This window comes from Echinops telfairi, unplaced genomic scaffold (assembly GCF_000313985.2).
Source record: "Echinops telfairi isolate 266 unplaced genomic scaffold, ASM31398v2 ScPeMD7_3509;HRSCAF=4178, whole genome shotgun sequence".
Taxonomy (NCBI): Eukaryota; Metazoa; Chordata; class Mammalia; order Afrosoricida; family Tenrecidae; genus Echinops; species Echinops telfairi.
In genome coordinates this window covers 13,450,257-13,465,248 of record NW_022107407.1, presented here as the reverse complement: position 1 = coordinate 13,465,248, position 14,992 = coordinate 13,450,257, and the positions used below count along the sequence as shown (strand labels likewise).

Here is a 14,992-nt window from a genome sequence, read left to right as displayed (position 1 = left end):
CTGCATGTGGCGCACACTTCCGTCACTGACAATGCCGTCAGTTTATAGGAATCTCCTCTGTTGTCTGAGGGCTCCGGGGGGTGGGGGTGGGGGGGTAGGATGTCTTATCTGTGAACTCCCAGCATTTATCAAAATATCTTTCTCTTCAGAGACCCCTTATAAATGCTTTGACCATTAAGTGGAACCTTTGCTACAAGGGAGAAATTAGACACCCACAGAAACCCGGTAAGTAACTACTGAATTAGCAGCATCTGTCTACAGCTGCCTCCCTGAAAATGTACAGTCCTCCTCAGAGGTTCACTAGCACGATCTTCATGGGGTCAAGAGTGATCATAGTTCAATACCAGCTTCTGCCAATGGCGAAGTCCATGCAGCCTCTGGGCAGCGCAAGCCAGGCACAACCAGAAGGCAAGTGGATGGCTCCAAGAAGCATGTACATCAACATCCCCCTCCAGCTCCTAACCCCAGGTGGTGGGAAGTAACAGTAACGAAACCACACCCATAGCCACCCTCTAGAACAAAGAGCAGCCCCCATGGGGTTTCCAAGGTCATTATCTTTTTTTTTAATCGTTTTATTAGGAGTTCATATAACTCTTGTCACAATCCATCAATTGTGTAAAGCACATTTGTACATTCATTGCCCTCATCATTCTCAAAAATTCGCTCTCCACCCAAGCATCAGCTCCTCATTTTTCCCCTCCCTCCCTGCTCCCCCCTCCCTCATGAACCCTTGATAATTTATAAATTATTATTTTGTCATATCTTGCACTGTCCGACATCTCCCTTGACCCACTTTTCTGTTGACCATCCCCCAAGGAGGAGGTTATATGTTGATCCTTGTAATCGGTTCCCCCTTTCTACCCCACCCTCCCAGTATCACCACTCACACCACTGGTCCCCTGTGTTTCCAGTTCCTATCTGTAACACTGTAAATCCTCTGGTCTAGCCAGACTTGCATGGTAGAATTGGGATCATGATAGTGGGTGGGGAGGAAGCATTTAGGAACTAGAGGAAAGTTATATGTTTCATCATTGCTACATCGCACCCTGACTGACTCGTCTCCTCCCCAACCAAGGTCATTATCTTAATGGGAACACACCATCAGAGCTCTTTTTCCCATGAAGTGGCTAGGGGGTTCAAACCATCAGCCAAGAGCTTAACCACTGTGCAACTGTCACCAGATCTCCGCAGAAATTACATGCTACACTGTCATTCAAACCCCAGCTTCCTAGTCAGTGCAACACCCCTCATGAAAGGAAAGCTGCCAACTCAATCCACATCCCTTCACCTAAGCCAACGTACTTGGCAGATGTCTTTAGGGCCGCCAGACCTATCTGTTTCTAGTTTCTACTTAGATAAGGAAAAAAGCACATATCTGTCAGTGTGTGCAACTGTGGGGGCTGATGTGTGGCTCTGAGGCTACAACCTAAGCCATTGGTGTTTCAAACAGCAGCAGGGTTACACAAGGTGATTAGGTCTCAGCAAATCGTCGAGAATAAGACAGAGCAGAAAGAAGGCCTGGTGATCTAGTTCCAAACTTTAGCTGATGAAATCCTTATGGCTCACAACAGAATGGTATCTGATCTCATGCTGGCAGATGATCCCACTGTGGTGCAAGTCACTACACAAGGGCCACAAGAGCTCATCACAGCACTGCCTGCAAAGGTAGAGGAGTACAGGGCAATGCTTCATCTTAAAGCATATGGGGTTGCCGTGCGTCAGAGCCTGCTTGACAGAAATGAACAATAATAGCAAATTCAGCATAAGAAACAAAATGTATTTTTCCCCTTTATAAAACGTCCTACACGGAAGAGGAAGAAAAGAATCAAAGTATGTGATTGGGAAGCTGGGGAGGAGGGGGAGGGAGGAAACCATGAAACCGATTTTCTGAGAAATCAAGCGCCTGAATATTAGGTTGAGAAACACCATGTACAAATGACTGTCCTCCAATGGCATCACGTTGATGCTACAAGCGATGTCACTGGCTATTTTTGGAATACCAGCAGGGTCCCCGGTGTGGTGCATTTCCTTGGCTCCTCCTGAACAAGACCGACTCGGCAGAAGAACCCATGCAAGCTCCAACTTACTTGTTCCGCAGCCAGATGATTTCCGGTTTGGGATTGCCTTCGGCTCTGCAAGTGAAGTAGACAGTGTTCCCCGAGGTCACGTCTGCGTCCTGGGGCTCGGACGTAATCCTGGGCCTCTCTGTGCCGCACAACGAAATGGAAACCAGATTAGTCTTAAACTGTCCCGTGAGCAACACAAAGTCCTTGTGTGCAAAGTCACCAATGTCCACAAGCCCATCGACGGTGACTGTTTTACTGCCCTCACACCAGCGAGAGATGGGCTTCTGTCCCGAGATCGCCTCGGAGCATGAATCTTTACGTAGCATTGCTCCATACCTCAGAGGGGTACCAGAACTCTTAAGGGGTGAGGCAACGCTGAAACCTTTTCAGGTAAGCACCAAACACTGACTGCCATGGTCTACTTGAGAAATCTTGGTGGCACATTGGGTTAAGCCAAGGGCAGTTAACCACAAAGTCAGTGATTCATCCCAGCAGCAGCTCCAGGGAAGGAAGATGGCATCGTCTGTGCCAAGGAAGATTTAGTCTCGCAAACCCTCTGTCCTACAGGGTCTATGAGTTGGCATCAACTCAGTGGTAGTGGTATTTGGCTTGGTGTCCCTGGTTATGCATTGAGCCGTTAAAAGCAAGGTTGGCAGTTCGAACACATCCAGCTGCTTTGCTTAAAAAACTCTATCAAAGGGAATCACTGTAAGTTGAAAATCACTTCAATAGCACGTAACATAAGGTGACAAGACGTCCCGCTTTTGGTGGGACAGTCCAGATTTTTGGAAAGAATGCACGACAAGCTAGGGAATGGTCTATTTGGTCCATATAGACCAATTAATTTTTCCTTTATCTTTTTTTTTCTAATCATTTTATTAGGGGCTCATACAACTCTTATCACAATCCATACAGACATCAACTGTGTAAAGCACATTTGTACATTCATTGCCCTCATCATTCTCAAAACATTTCCCCTCCACTTAAGCCCCCGGCATCAGCTCCTCATTTTTCCCCTCCCTCCCGCTCCCCCCTCACTCATGAGCCCTTGATAATTTATAAATTATTGTTTTGTCATATCTTGCCCTGTCCGACGTCTCCCTTCACCCACTTTGCTGTTGTCTGTCCCCCAGGGAGGAGGTCACATATAGTTTCTTGTGATCGGTTCCCTCTTTCCTACCCACTCTCCCTCTATCCTTCCAGTATCGCCACTCACACTACTGGTCCTGTAGGGATCATCCACCCTGGATTCCATGTATTTCCAGTTCCTATCTGTACCAGTGTACATCCTCTGGTCTAGCCAGACTTGCAAGGTAGAATTCGTATCATGATAGTGGGAGCAGGGAGGAAACATTTAGGAACTAGAGGAAAGTTTCATTTTTCATCGTTGCTACATCGCACCCTGACTGACTCGTCTCCTCCCCGAGACCCCTCTGCAAGGGGATCTCCAGTGGCCTACTAATGGGCTTTGGGTCTCCACTCCGCACTCCCCCCATCATTCACTATGGTAAGATTTTTTGTTCTGATGATACCTTATACCGGATCCCTTCGACACCTCGTGATTGCATAGGCTGGTGTGCCTTCCATGTGGGCTTTGTTGCTTCTGAGCTTGATGGCTGCTTGATTACCTTCAAGCCTTTAAGACCCCAGACGCTATACTTTTTGATAGCCGGGCACCATCAGCTTTCTTCACCACATTTGCTTATGCACCCATTTTAGACTAAATTGTTAATCAAGAACACCCCCCACCCACCCAGGTCAATGGTGTCCCGCTTTAAATCTGGTCACCTTAACGTAACAACAAGGGTCTAGTTAACCTTTAAGGAGGCACGATACAGTGCAGAGCAGACACAGTAAGTAACTACTTTTACAAATAAAGGAGATGAGACTTTTTAGCTAGAAGCAACTTGGAGAGCAAAAACCATAATGTGAGGTGTTGATACCCGAGCCACTCTCCTCTTACTGACCTTCTTTCATATGCACCAACTCAGCAGACTCTCAGCAGCCCAGAGACGAGGGGGTGCCCTCTTGCCACCTCCTATTTCCATTTTAAGTGCTGATAACTCCCAATTTTTTACCTCCAAGATAGCATCAAAAGCCCTGCCAGTGCCTTGGGCGAAGATTGAGGTGCTATCTACAGCATCAGCTGCTGACTATCACCAACTGCTCCTCGGGAGAAAGATGCGGCTTTCTCATACAGAATTACCGCTTCAGACACCCTCAGAGGCAGCTCGGCGCTGTCCTCTAGGTTTGCTGTAAGTTCAACCTGACTCAATGGCAGTGGGTTTTGGTTTCATGAAGGAATTCCTCCTGGTCCAGGTCCTACATAGACAACTACCTTCTGGACAGCTTCTCGTGGCATGTATAAAGAAATAAGGCTGGATAATTAGGCAGGCCTCAATTGTCAGCTTAGTCACTTAGCAACTATGAAATGTTTTAAAAGTTATTAACCTCTCTGAGCCTAAAGTACTCATCTCTCTATCCAATACATTTGTTGTGAGCATTGCAAAAGGACACATAAACCGTACATATGCAAAGATGGTCAGCAATGTTGTTATTTTATGTCGTGAGGTGCAAGTCAGTTCTGACTAATAGTGACCCTCATTGTGATTCTTCCAGGTCCTGTGCAGCTCGCTGTTTCTGTTGTTTGAGCTCCTTTGTCAATCCATCTTTTTAAGGATCTTCCTGGTTTTTGCTGACCTACTTTACCAAGCATGCTGTGCTTTTCCAGGGACCGTCTCTCCTGATGACCAGACCAGAGTCTGTGGCACGAAGTCTCGCCATCCTCTCTTCCACGTCCAAGGAGCACGCTGCCTGTCCTTCTGCCCCAGCAGATCTGTCTGTTCTTCTGGAAGGCCAACATATATTGACTATTCTTCACCAAGCCCATACTTCAGCTGCCTCCACACTGTGGTCTTCCTGATATGTTATCCAGTTTCTATGCATATCAGGTGATTGAAAATATTTCTCAAAGTGATATATTTGCTTTCTTGTCCTTTAAAGTTTAGATATATTTGCTTTTTAATCTTTTGGAGTTTTGTTTTTTTGCAGATTTAACCAATGTAACATATCACTTAATTACTTGAAAACATTATGCTAAGGGAAATCAACATCATAAAAATAATAAAATTACTAAAATTAATGAAATTTTCTTATGAAAATATGATACAAAAGCTTGTGTATGGGAATACAAATGATGGCAAAAACCTAGTTATTTTATCCATGGGACTGTGGATGGAATTTGGTGGGTTTTAATTTTTGTTAGTGTTGTTTTTAATTTTTTTTAAAGGGTAAAATATTTTGAATAAAGAACTAAAAATCCTCAGGAATAAAGAAAATGAGGCTGCAGAAAAAAGGAAAGGCTGAACAGTTCCTTGGGACCTGCATTCAAATTCCATTGTTTCTGGTCTTTGACTTTTTAAAATTGAAGTTATATGCATATAATGAAATGCACAAATCTGGATAGAGCCTGCAAAGCACTCCATTGAACATTTCACACACATTCAGCCAACCCCTCATAACCACCATTCTGATCAAAACCTGGAGCAATCCCAGCTCCCTACCAGGCTCCCTTCCCATCCACCACTAATATCCACCCCTAGAGGCCACATCCCTTCATTTGGTGGGGGTGTGATGGTCGGGGGTTGTGAGGGGGTGAGAGAGAGACAGTGAGACAGTGGTACTTTGTTTCATTTTGCTTATTCTGCAAGGAATTTTGAAATAAAACCCAAGTTTACTCCCCAAAGTTAAACAGGTTGTAATCGATGCCCTAGAAACAGGTCCTGATCAGTTTGGAAAGCTCTCTAGGGCCGCTCAGGGCTCTTTTGAGATAGCAGTCTGTAAAGAAAAAACTGAATACCTCCTTTATACGTCATGACCCATATAGCACCCAGCTGACCTAATAATAAAGGCGTGATCATAATTGACTGTAGAGGTTACCATTTACTACAATCTTACAAAGGACTTCCCATGCAACTCTATAACCCATGGCAAGTTAGGTATTAGCAAAACCAGGAAAGATGAACCATGTTTTGTTTCCGGCAAGATAATTATAAAATCTACAACACAGCTGTCCATTGTCCTGCCCGTGGTGGCTTGTGTGTTGCTCTGATGCCAGAAGCTATGCCAGCAGGATTTGAAAGACCAACAGGGTCACTCATGGTGGAAAAGTTTCAGCACAGCTTCCAGATCAAGACAAACTGCATGAGGGCCTACTAATCTTTTTTTTTTTTTTAATCATTTTCTTGGGGGCCCATACCACTCTTAACACAATCCATACATACATCAATTGTGTCCAGCACATTTGAACATTCATTGCCCTCATCATTCTCTAAACATTTGCTCTCCACTTAAGCCCCTGGCATCAGTTCCTCATTTTTCCCCTCCCTCCCGGCTCCCCCCTCCCTCGTGAACTCTTGATAATTTATAAATTATTATTTTGTCATATCTTACACTGTCCGACGTCTCCCTTCACCCACTTTTCTGTTGTCCATCCCCCAGAGAGGATGGTTATATGTAGATCCTTACAATCGGTTCCCCCTTTCTACCCCACCTTCCCTCCACCCTTCCGGTATTGCCACTGTCACCACTGGTCCTGAAGGGATCATCCAATTGGATTCCCTGTGTTTCCAGTTCCTATCTGTACCAGTGTACATCCTCTGGTGTAGTCAGATTTGTAAGAATTGGGATCATGATAGTGTGGGGGGAGGAAGCATTTAGGAACTAGAGGAAAGTTGTATGTTTCATCGTTCCTACACTGCTCCCTGATCGGCTCGTCTCCTCCCCGCCACCCTTCTATAAGGGGATGTCCAGTTGCCTACAGATGGGCTTTGGGTCCCCACCCCACACTCCCCCCCCTCATTCACAATGATATGATTTTTTGTTCTTTGATGCCTGTTATCTGATCCTTTCGACACCTCGTAATCACACACGCTGGTGTGCTTCTTCCATGTGGGCTTTGTTGCTTCTGAGCTAGATGGCCGCTTGTTTACCTTCAAGCCTTTAAGACCCCAGATGCTCTATCTTTTGATAGCTGGGCACATCAGCTTTCTTCACCACATTTGCTTATGCACCCATTTGTCTTCATCAATCATATCGGGGAGGTGAGCAGACAATGATATGATTTTTTGTTCATTGATGGCTGATAACTGATCCCTTCAGCACCTTGTAATCACACAGGCTGGTGTGCTTCTTCCATGTGGGCTTTGTTGCTTCTGAGGTAGATGGCTGCTTGTTTACATTCAAGTCTTTAAGACACTAGACACTATATCTTTTGATAACCGGGCTCCATCAGCTTTCTTTACCACATTTGCTTATGTGCCGGCTTTGTCTTCAGCGATTGTGTCGGGAAGGAGAGCATCATGGAATGGAGGGCCTAGTAATCTATTTCCGATCATTAGTCACTGATAAACCTTATGGACCCACAACAAAGTAGTGTCCATTATAGTGCTGGAAGATGAGTCTTTTAGGTTAGCAGGCATTCGAATACACAGTGGTCTCGTCCATGGACTCGGACAAGCCAATGATCACGACGATGGCACAGATCGGGCAGCATTCCATTCTGTACAACAACGAGTAACAACAGACACCATAGGGTGGAGCTTCTCACAGGATGCCTTTGTCCAGGCACCAATAAGACAGAGCTTCAGACGGACAAAGGCAGTGATGGTGGAGAGACAGCTGGGCATGTTAAAACCATCTTGGGAATGCCAAAACACCAAGCGCGTGTCAGCCCAGATGCCGGCTGGAACCAAGCTCTACCTGGCCCTGCAGTCTGGGAAGGCACCGACAGCTTACTCACCACAGTTCAGTTCTTCTGGGGTGATTGTTGCCACTGACCGTCCCTGGATTCTCCGAGGATATTCGCAGGTGGCTGCTGCTTGCGCATTACCAGACTGGGCATAGGTCTTCAGCAAATCTGCCAACCACAGGATCTCACAGTCACAGCGCAGTGCATTGGAGTCCAATCGCCTTGGAAGAGGAAGAAACATGGGCAGTGAGCAGTAGGAATAAGTAGGCGTTAATCCATCCGAGACAGACAGGGGCACCAGGGTTCAAAAGCCGAAAGGGAACCTGATTCAACAAATATGAGAGGGGCCTTATTGGCTTGATGACACGGGATGAGATTCTGTTTTACCCAAGGTGCTATGAGGCGCAATCCAGCCTTGAGAACCTTGGGGGAGTTGGAAAAACCAAGTGTAGAGACAAAGTCCAATAAAAGGAAGAGCCAGTAAGCGGAGCAGGCCAAGGGTGGAGGGGAATCCTGAAGGACGCTAATCAAAAATGGAAAGGTCCATAACTAACGAGTGTTCAAATATTATCAGCTTTTCCTTCAAAACCAAGGAACAGATATGGACTGTGTCAGTTAGGGAAAGCTTCCTGAATGAGATTTAGGCCAGATCCAATCTATAGAGCAATGATATAATGCCAGTAACAAAGCTTTTTCTCTCTCTCTCTCTCTTTCTCTCTGTCTCTCTCTCTCTCTCTCACTGCCACCAAGTCTATGCCACCTCATAGCAACCCCATAGGACAGGCTGAAACCACCGCTAAGTTTCCAAAACTGTAACTCTTTATGGGAGGAGAAAGTCTCATCTTTCTCCCAAAGAGCATCTGCTGCTTTCAAACTGCCGATCTTGTGGTTAGCAGCCCAATGAGTAACCCCTGTGCCACTGGGGCTCTACGGAACCACAAAGCTCTCACTGTGTTTAACCTCTGACCATCTCACGGGAACTCTGTTAGCTCTGTGGGTCCCGAAGCATCACACAACACTGCATTTGACGATGGCTGGGGTTGACTGGCCATGCTAGTCCTTCCCGTAACCGTCACACACAGTTAAAATTCTCCTGGCAAGTTTCTCATGAAACAGGTGGTTGGTTTCTTTCTTCCCCTTTTCCACCATGCGGAGATTGTGATTTCGTCCATCAAGAGCGAAGCACAAAAGTAGTAGTACAAGGCAGTGGATGAGGAGGAGCACTGGACCCAGAGGCTCGTGGTTGCGAACAGTGCTTCTATGACAGATACTGCCATCGGAGCACCCCATGAACCACTAACTAATTCATCATCAACGTCCCCTGGGAGGGATTATGCTCCATTTCACAGATTAGGACAGGAGATTCAGAAGTTAAGTAACTGGTCCTGGATCACAATGGGAAGAAGGAAGGCAGAGCCAGGATTTGAACTTAGATGATCTCCAGTCATTAATTACTTAGTGGTGGTGCAGTGGCTTAAGTATTAGGCTGCCAACCTCAAGGTCAGGGGTTCAAACACACCAGCCACTTCAAAGGAGTAAGAGGAGGCTGTCAACTGCCTTAAGGATTTATAGCCTCCTAAGCTGTAAGCAGTTCTCTTCTGTCCTCTAAGGTCCCTGGATTTGGAATTGACTCAGTGGCAGTGGAGTCAATTGCAGATCACAGAGTAGAAGCGGGCTCATTAGGGTTGTCCTGGTTGTGACCTTATATCACCAGACGTCATCCAAGGCACCTTTGGGGAGATTCGAACTGCTCCCCTTTCCACACTACTACCAGATTTACATATTACCTCTACCTCTACCCACAGGCCTACTGATGGAAAATAGCACCTATACAATTAGTTTAAACTACTGAAAAAATCTCACTGCTGGCAATGGAAAGTGCTATCGTGAATAGAAACAGCTCATTGACACCCACTCCAGCGGCACTCAAGGCACACATCACGTCCACTGGTACAGCCAGGAACTGGAAACGCAGGGAATCCAGGGCGGATGATCCCCTCAGGACCAGTGGTGTGAGTGGCGATACTGGGAGGGTAGAGGGAGGGTGGGTTGGAAAGGGGGAACCGATGACAAGGATCTACATGTGACCTCCTCCCTAGGGGATGGACAACAGAAAAGTGGGTGAAGGGCAGAAGGGAGACGTCGGACAGGGCAAGACATGACAAAATATTAATTTGTAAATTATCAAGGGTTCATGAGTGAGGGGGGAGGGGGGAGGGAGGGGAAAAAATGAGGACCTGATGCCAGGGGCTTAGGTGGAGAGCAAATGTTCTGAGAATGATGAAGGCAATGAATGTACAGATGCGCTGTACACAATTGGTGTCTGTATGGATTGTGATAAGAGTTGTATGAGCCCCTAATAAAATGATTAAAAATAAATAAATAAATAATAAAGGATGGAGACGTTTCAGGTTTTACAGTCTCAAAAAAGGGGCGGGGGGGGGGGGGCGGGGGCGCACATATCACGCCTGGCATGTCCCAGATGTGCCTTTGCCTCTACCCTGGCTGGAGATTCCATTCCGATTCACAGCACCCTGTAGGACAGAGTAGAACTGCCACAGGGTTGACAAAGCCATAACTCCTAAGGGAGGCAGATGTCTCTCCTCACCCCTCGGAGTAGCTGCTCAGTTCAAACTATCAAATGACAGCAACTTGGTGCTTTAACCACAGCCCCACCCGAGCTCTGTAAATGAACACTCCAAACAAACAGCACCAAGAACAAAAGTGAGCAAAGTCCCTGCCATTGAACGGATTCTGACTCGCAGCGATGCTCTAAGAGAAGGCAGAACTGCCTCTCTCCTTCACAGGCGCCGAAAGCCTCGTCATGCTCCCTCTGGGTGAAGGGGTGGGTTCCGAATACTGCCCGTGCAGTTCACAGCCTATTGAGTGTCACTCACTGTCTGACAAGGGCGCTGTCATTTCACCCAGGGCAGCCGCAGCCACCGGGAGAGGAGACTGGGACTGGAGTAAAGTCACTGCTCCCCTGCCCGCAGGAGAGCCGAAGGCAGAAGTGGTCCGCTCCGGGCTCCTTTCTCTGAGCAGCACAGCCAGCAGGAATGCAGCTCAATGCAGACATTCGGCAGCTCCTCTGGGTCATGATTTCTCAGTTGAGGGAACAGTGATCACGAGGGGCAAATTACTGGTTCAAGGGCACTCCACGTGCGGTAGTAAATCTAGCATTAGAACCAATTCCAACTCCAGAGGCAGCGGCTAACTGAAAGAGCCTCTGGATTTCAGAGCAGTCCTGCAGGCGTGCGGTGGAAGGACTCTAACGGACAGGAATCAATACATTGCTCTGACTAGGCCTTCCAGTGACTGGCCATGTCCAAGGAAGGGACGGTGATCTCGATGGTGTCTAGTATAACACCTATGAAGAGACAGCTACAATCAGAAACCCTCCAGGCAAATGAGAAGATTAGGGGGGTGAGGGTGGGGCGGTGGGATTTATTGGCCTGTGGGAGGTGCTGGGAAATGAGGTTAAAACAGCTCCCCCACAGATGCAGGAACATAATGAATCTTATTTACTTCAAAATCAATCAAACCAACAAAAGAATCCTGTTGCCATCAAGTTGATTTAGAATCACAAACAACACCCGTAGGATAAAGTAGAGCTGCCCCTGGGGTTTCCTGGAACTGCACCTCTTTAGGAGAGCAGATTGCTACATCTTCCTCCCTCCCAGCGGCTGGTGGATTTGATCCACTGGTTAGCAGCAAAGTGCTTAAACCCAGGCGCACTCGACCAGGCGCAACCCAGGCACACTCCACTCTACCGACAAAAGCTTAATTGCTAATTTAGGTTTTATAGTTTGAGCACTATGCATGGTGAGGAGGAGTGAATGGAGATCACCAAAGTTAAATAATTTCCATTAGTCCATTGGATGCAATAGGAACCATGGTGGCGTAATGGTTACACACTGGTCTGCTAACTGAAAGATCAGCCGTTCAAAACCAACAGCTGCTCCAAGAGAGGGCTTTCTACTCCTGTAACGAGTTACCATTTTGGAAAGCCACAGGGGCAGTTCTACCCTGTGAGTTTGGGTGTTGGTTTGCTCTAAGGAGGAACCCTGTTGGCACTGTCAGGTAAGTGACTACTGGTGGAAAGGTTAGCATTTCAAACCCATCAGATGCTCTGCAGGAGAAAGACGAAGTTAGCTGCTCCCCGAAAGATGGATAGTCTCGACTGGGAACCCTACAGTGGGTGGCTTATGTGTCTGAATGGACCCTGAGTGGCGAAAACTCTTAGTGCTGGACACTCACAGGAAGGGTGGTAGTTCAAGTTCACCCAGTGGTGGCAGGACAAAGAAGCCTGATGCTCTATTTCCCTTAAGATTACAGCCAAGAAGCAAGAAAGCCCACATGGAAGAAGTACCCCAGCCTGTGTGATCACGAAGTGTCGAAGGGATCAGGTATCAGGCATCAAAGAACAAAAAAATCAAATCATTGTGAATGAGGGGGAGTGCAGATTGGGAAACCAAGACCCATCTGTAGGCAACTGGACATCCCCTTACAGAAGGGTCTCGGTGCGGAGACGAGCCAGTCAGGGTGCAGTGTAGCAACGGTGAAACATACAACTTTCCTCTAGTTCCTAAATGCTTCCTCTCCCCACTATCATTATCCCAATTCTACCTTACAAATCTGGCTAGACCAGAGGATGTACACTGGTACGGATAGCAACTGCAAACACAGGGAATCCAGGGCAGATGATCCCTTCAGGACCAGTGCTGAGAGTGGCGACACAGGGAGGGTGGGGTGGAAAGGGGGAACCAATCACAAGGATCTACATATAACCTCCTCCCTGGGGGATGGACACAGAAAAGTGGGTGAAGAGAGACGTCGAACAGTGTAAGATATGACAAAATAATAATTTATAAATTATCAAGGGTTCATGAGGGAGGGGCGAGTGGGGAGGGAGGGGGAAAATGAGGAGCTGAGACTAAGGGCTCAAGCAGAAAGCAAATGTTTTGAGAATGCTGATGGCAACAAATGTACAAATGTGCTTGACACAATGGATGTATGCATGGATTGTGAAAAGGGTTGTACGAGCCCCCAGTAAAATGATTAAAAAAAAAAAAGATTACAACCAAGAAACCCCATGCTGCCAGCAGCGTTGACTCCGTAACACACAGTCTCCGTGAGTCCTACGGAACCCCATGGCAACCGGTTTGGGTTCTTTGATCTGTCCTGAATCCTACTTGATTATTCTGAAGGTTTTACCTGACAATTACTTTACTACTCTCCCCCAACTTATTAAATTTGGAAACAATTATGTCTTCTCACTTAGAATGTAGTTTTTATTTGGTGCATGGTTTCTTTACCTTAAAGGGAAAAAAGAAAGTTTTGAAAGCTTTTGCCACATTTCACTAAATAAAGAAAACCTTACTACTGGATCCAGGTTTGTTTTTTTTTATAACTTTCTATTTATTTCCTGAATTCTAGGGCTCAGAAAAGGAGCCTTGGTAGCACAAAAGTTAAGCACGAGGCTGCTAATGGAAGGATTGGCAGTTCAAATGCAACCAGGAGAAAGATGTCACTCTGCTTCTGTAAAGATGGCGACCCACAGAATACTGTGTGGGAATTCTATCAATAATATTAACAACAACAACAACAACAACAAGCAGCCCTCTGAAGGAGAGTAATGACCTTCAATGATTAAGGAGGAGGACACAAGAAAAGAGCTCAAACAACTATCAAGACCCACTGTCATCGAGTCAATTCCAACTCAGTGGGTCTCTCCAGGGCCGAGTGCTAGCCTATATTGAGTTTAGATTAAGAAATTACTTGATCTGAAGGACAATTATATTTTGGAGGTCTTTCAATACTGGAAGGAGCCCTGCAATCTAATGGGTAACTAACTGCCAAGGTCAGCAGTTTGAAACCACCAGCGGACCCATAGTGGAAAGATGAGCTGTCTATTCTTGTAAAGACTGCGCTTCAGAATCCGCCAGGGCAGTCCGACTGGCCTATAGAGTCACAGTGAGTCAGAGTGGACGTGATGGCCATGAGTTTTTAAAGACAAGACAGACTCCAGGCCATTTACAGGAGTCCAGGGCAGAGCCGGCTAAAGAGCTTGGCTGCTAACCAAAAGGTCAGGGTTAGAAACCACAAGCAGCCCCCTCAGAGAAGACAGTTGAGGCCATTTGCTTCCACAAAAATCACAGCCTTAGAAACCGTAGACGGGCAGCTCTGCTCTGGCCTGCAAGGTGGGATGAGTGAATCACCTCGAGGGCAGCAGTTTGGGTCTCTTGCTTCCATTCGATGGACTTAGTTGTATTTACAACTAAATTAAAAGGAATAGGATACAGTTTAGTGATTCTTTCTAGACTGATTTTATTTCCACTAGGAAATTATGCACCACTGTGATGAAAATTAAACAACTTTATTCATGGTTTTAAGAAACCCTTCTCAGATGAGCCAGTTACGGTGCATTTTAGCACTGATGAAACATACAACTTTCCTGTAGTTTTTTAATGCTTCCTGCCCCCCCACAATCATGATCCCAATTCTACCTTACAAATCCGGTTAGACCAGAGCATGTACACAGGTACAGATAATAGCTGGAATCCAGGACAGATAAACCCCTTATGACCAATAATGAGAGTAACAATACCAAGAGGGTAAGGGGAAGGTGGGGGAGAGAAGGGGAACCGATCACAATGATCTACATGTAACCCCCTCCCAGGGGGATGGACAATAGAAAGTGGGTGAAGGGAGACAACAGTTGGATTAAGACATGAAAAAAATTTATAAATTATTAAGGGTTTATGAGGGAGGGAAGTGGGAAAGGGGAGAAAATTAGCTGATAACAAGGGCTCAAATGAAAGAACATGTTTTGAGAATGATGATGGCAACATATGCACAAATGTGCTTGACACAATGGATGGATGGATTGTGTTAAGAGCTGGATGAGCCCACAATAAAATGATTTAAGTTTTTAAAAAAATCTCTCAATTTTCAAAACTGATCTCATAGTACCAATTAAAGGATTATTTCATTACCACATTATCTGAGTCATCTCTGAATTCTGTTTTATTTCTAACGGACTTAATCCATCCTCCACATGTTTGCACTCTGCCATAATACATCTTCTGGTTGTTCAAAGCACTTCAAAATCCCCAACAAAAGAGACCAGGCATATGGATGACAAAGAGAAATCAGGCTTTGCTGAACAAGTAGCGTA

General features: G+C 46.1%; 1 protein-coding gene across 1 annotated transcript in view; it reads right to left on the bottom strand.

Annotated features, from left to right (window-relative positions):
* The window catches only part of PXDN (peroxidasin), a 163,222-nt gene that overhangs the window by 58,924 nt on the left and 89,306 nt on the right, over window positions 1-14,992 (bottom strand). The window contains exons 7-8 of the mRNA XM_004709832.2: window positions 7,867-8,036; window positions 2,088-2,205 (exon numbers count right to left, since the gene is read on the bottom strand). Coding sequence (XP_004709889.1) covers window positions 2,088-2,205; window positions 7,867-8,036 — 288 coding nt within the window. The remainder of the gene's footprint in view (window positions 1-2,087; window positions 2,206-7,866; window positions 8,037-14,992) is intronic.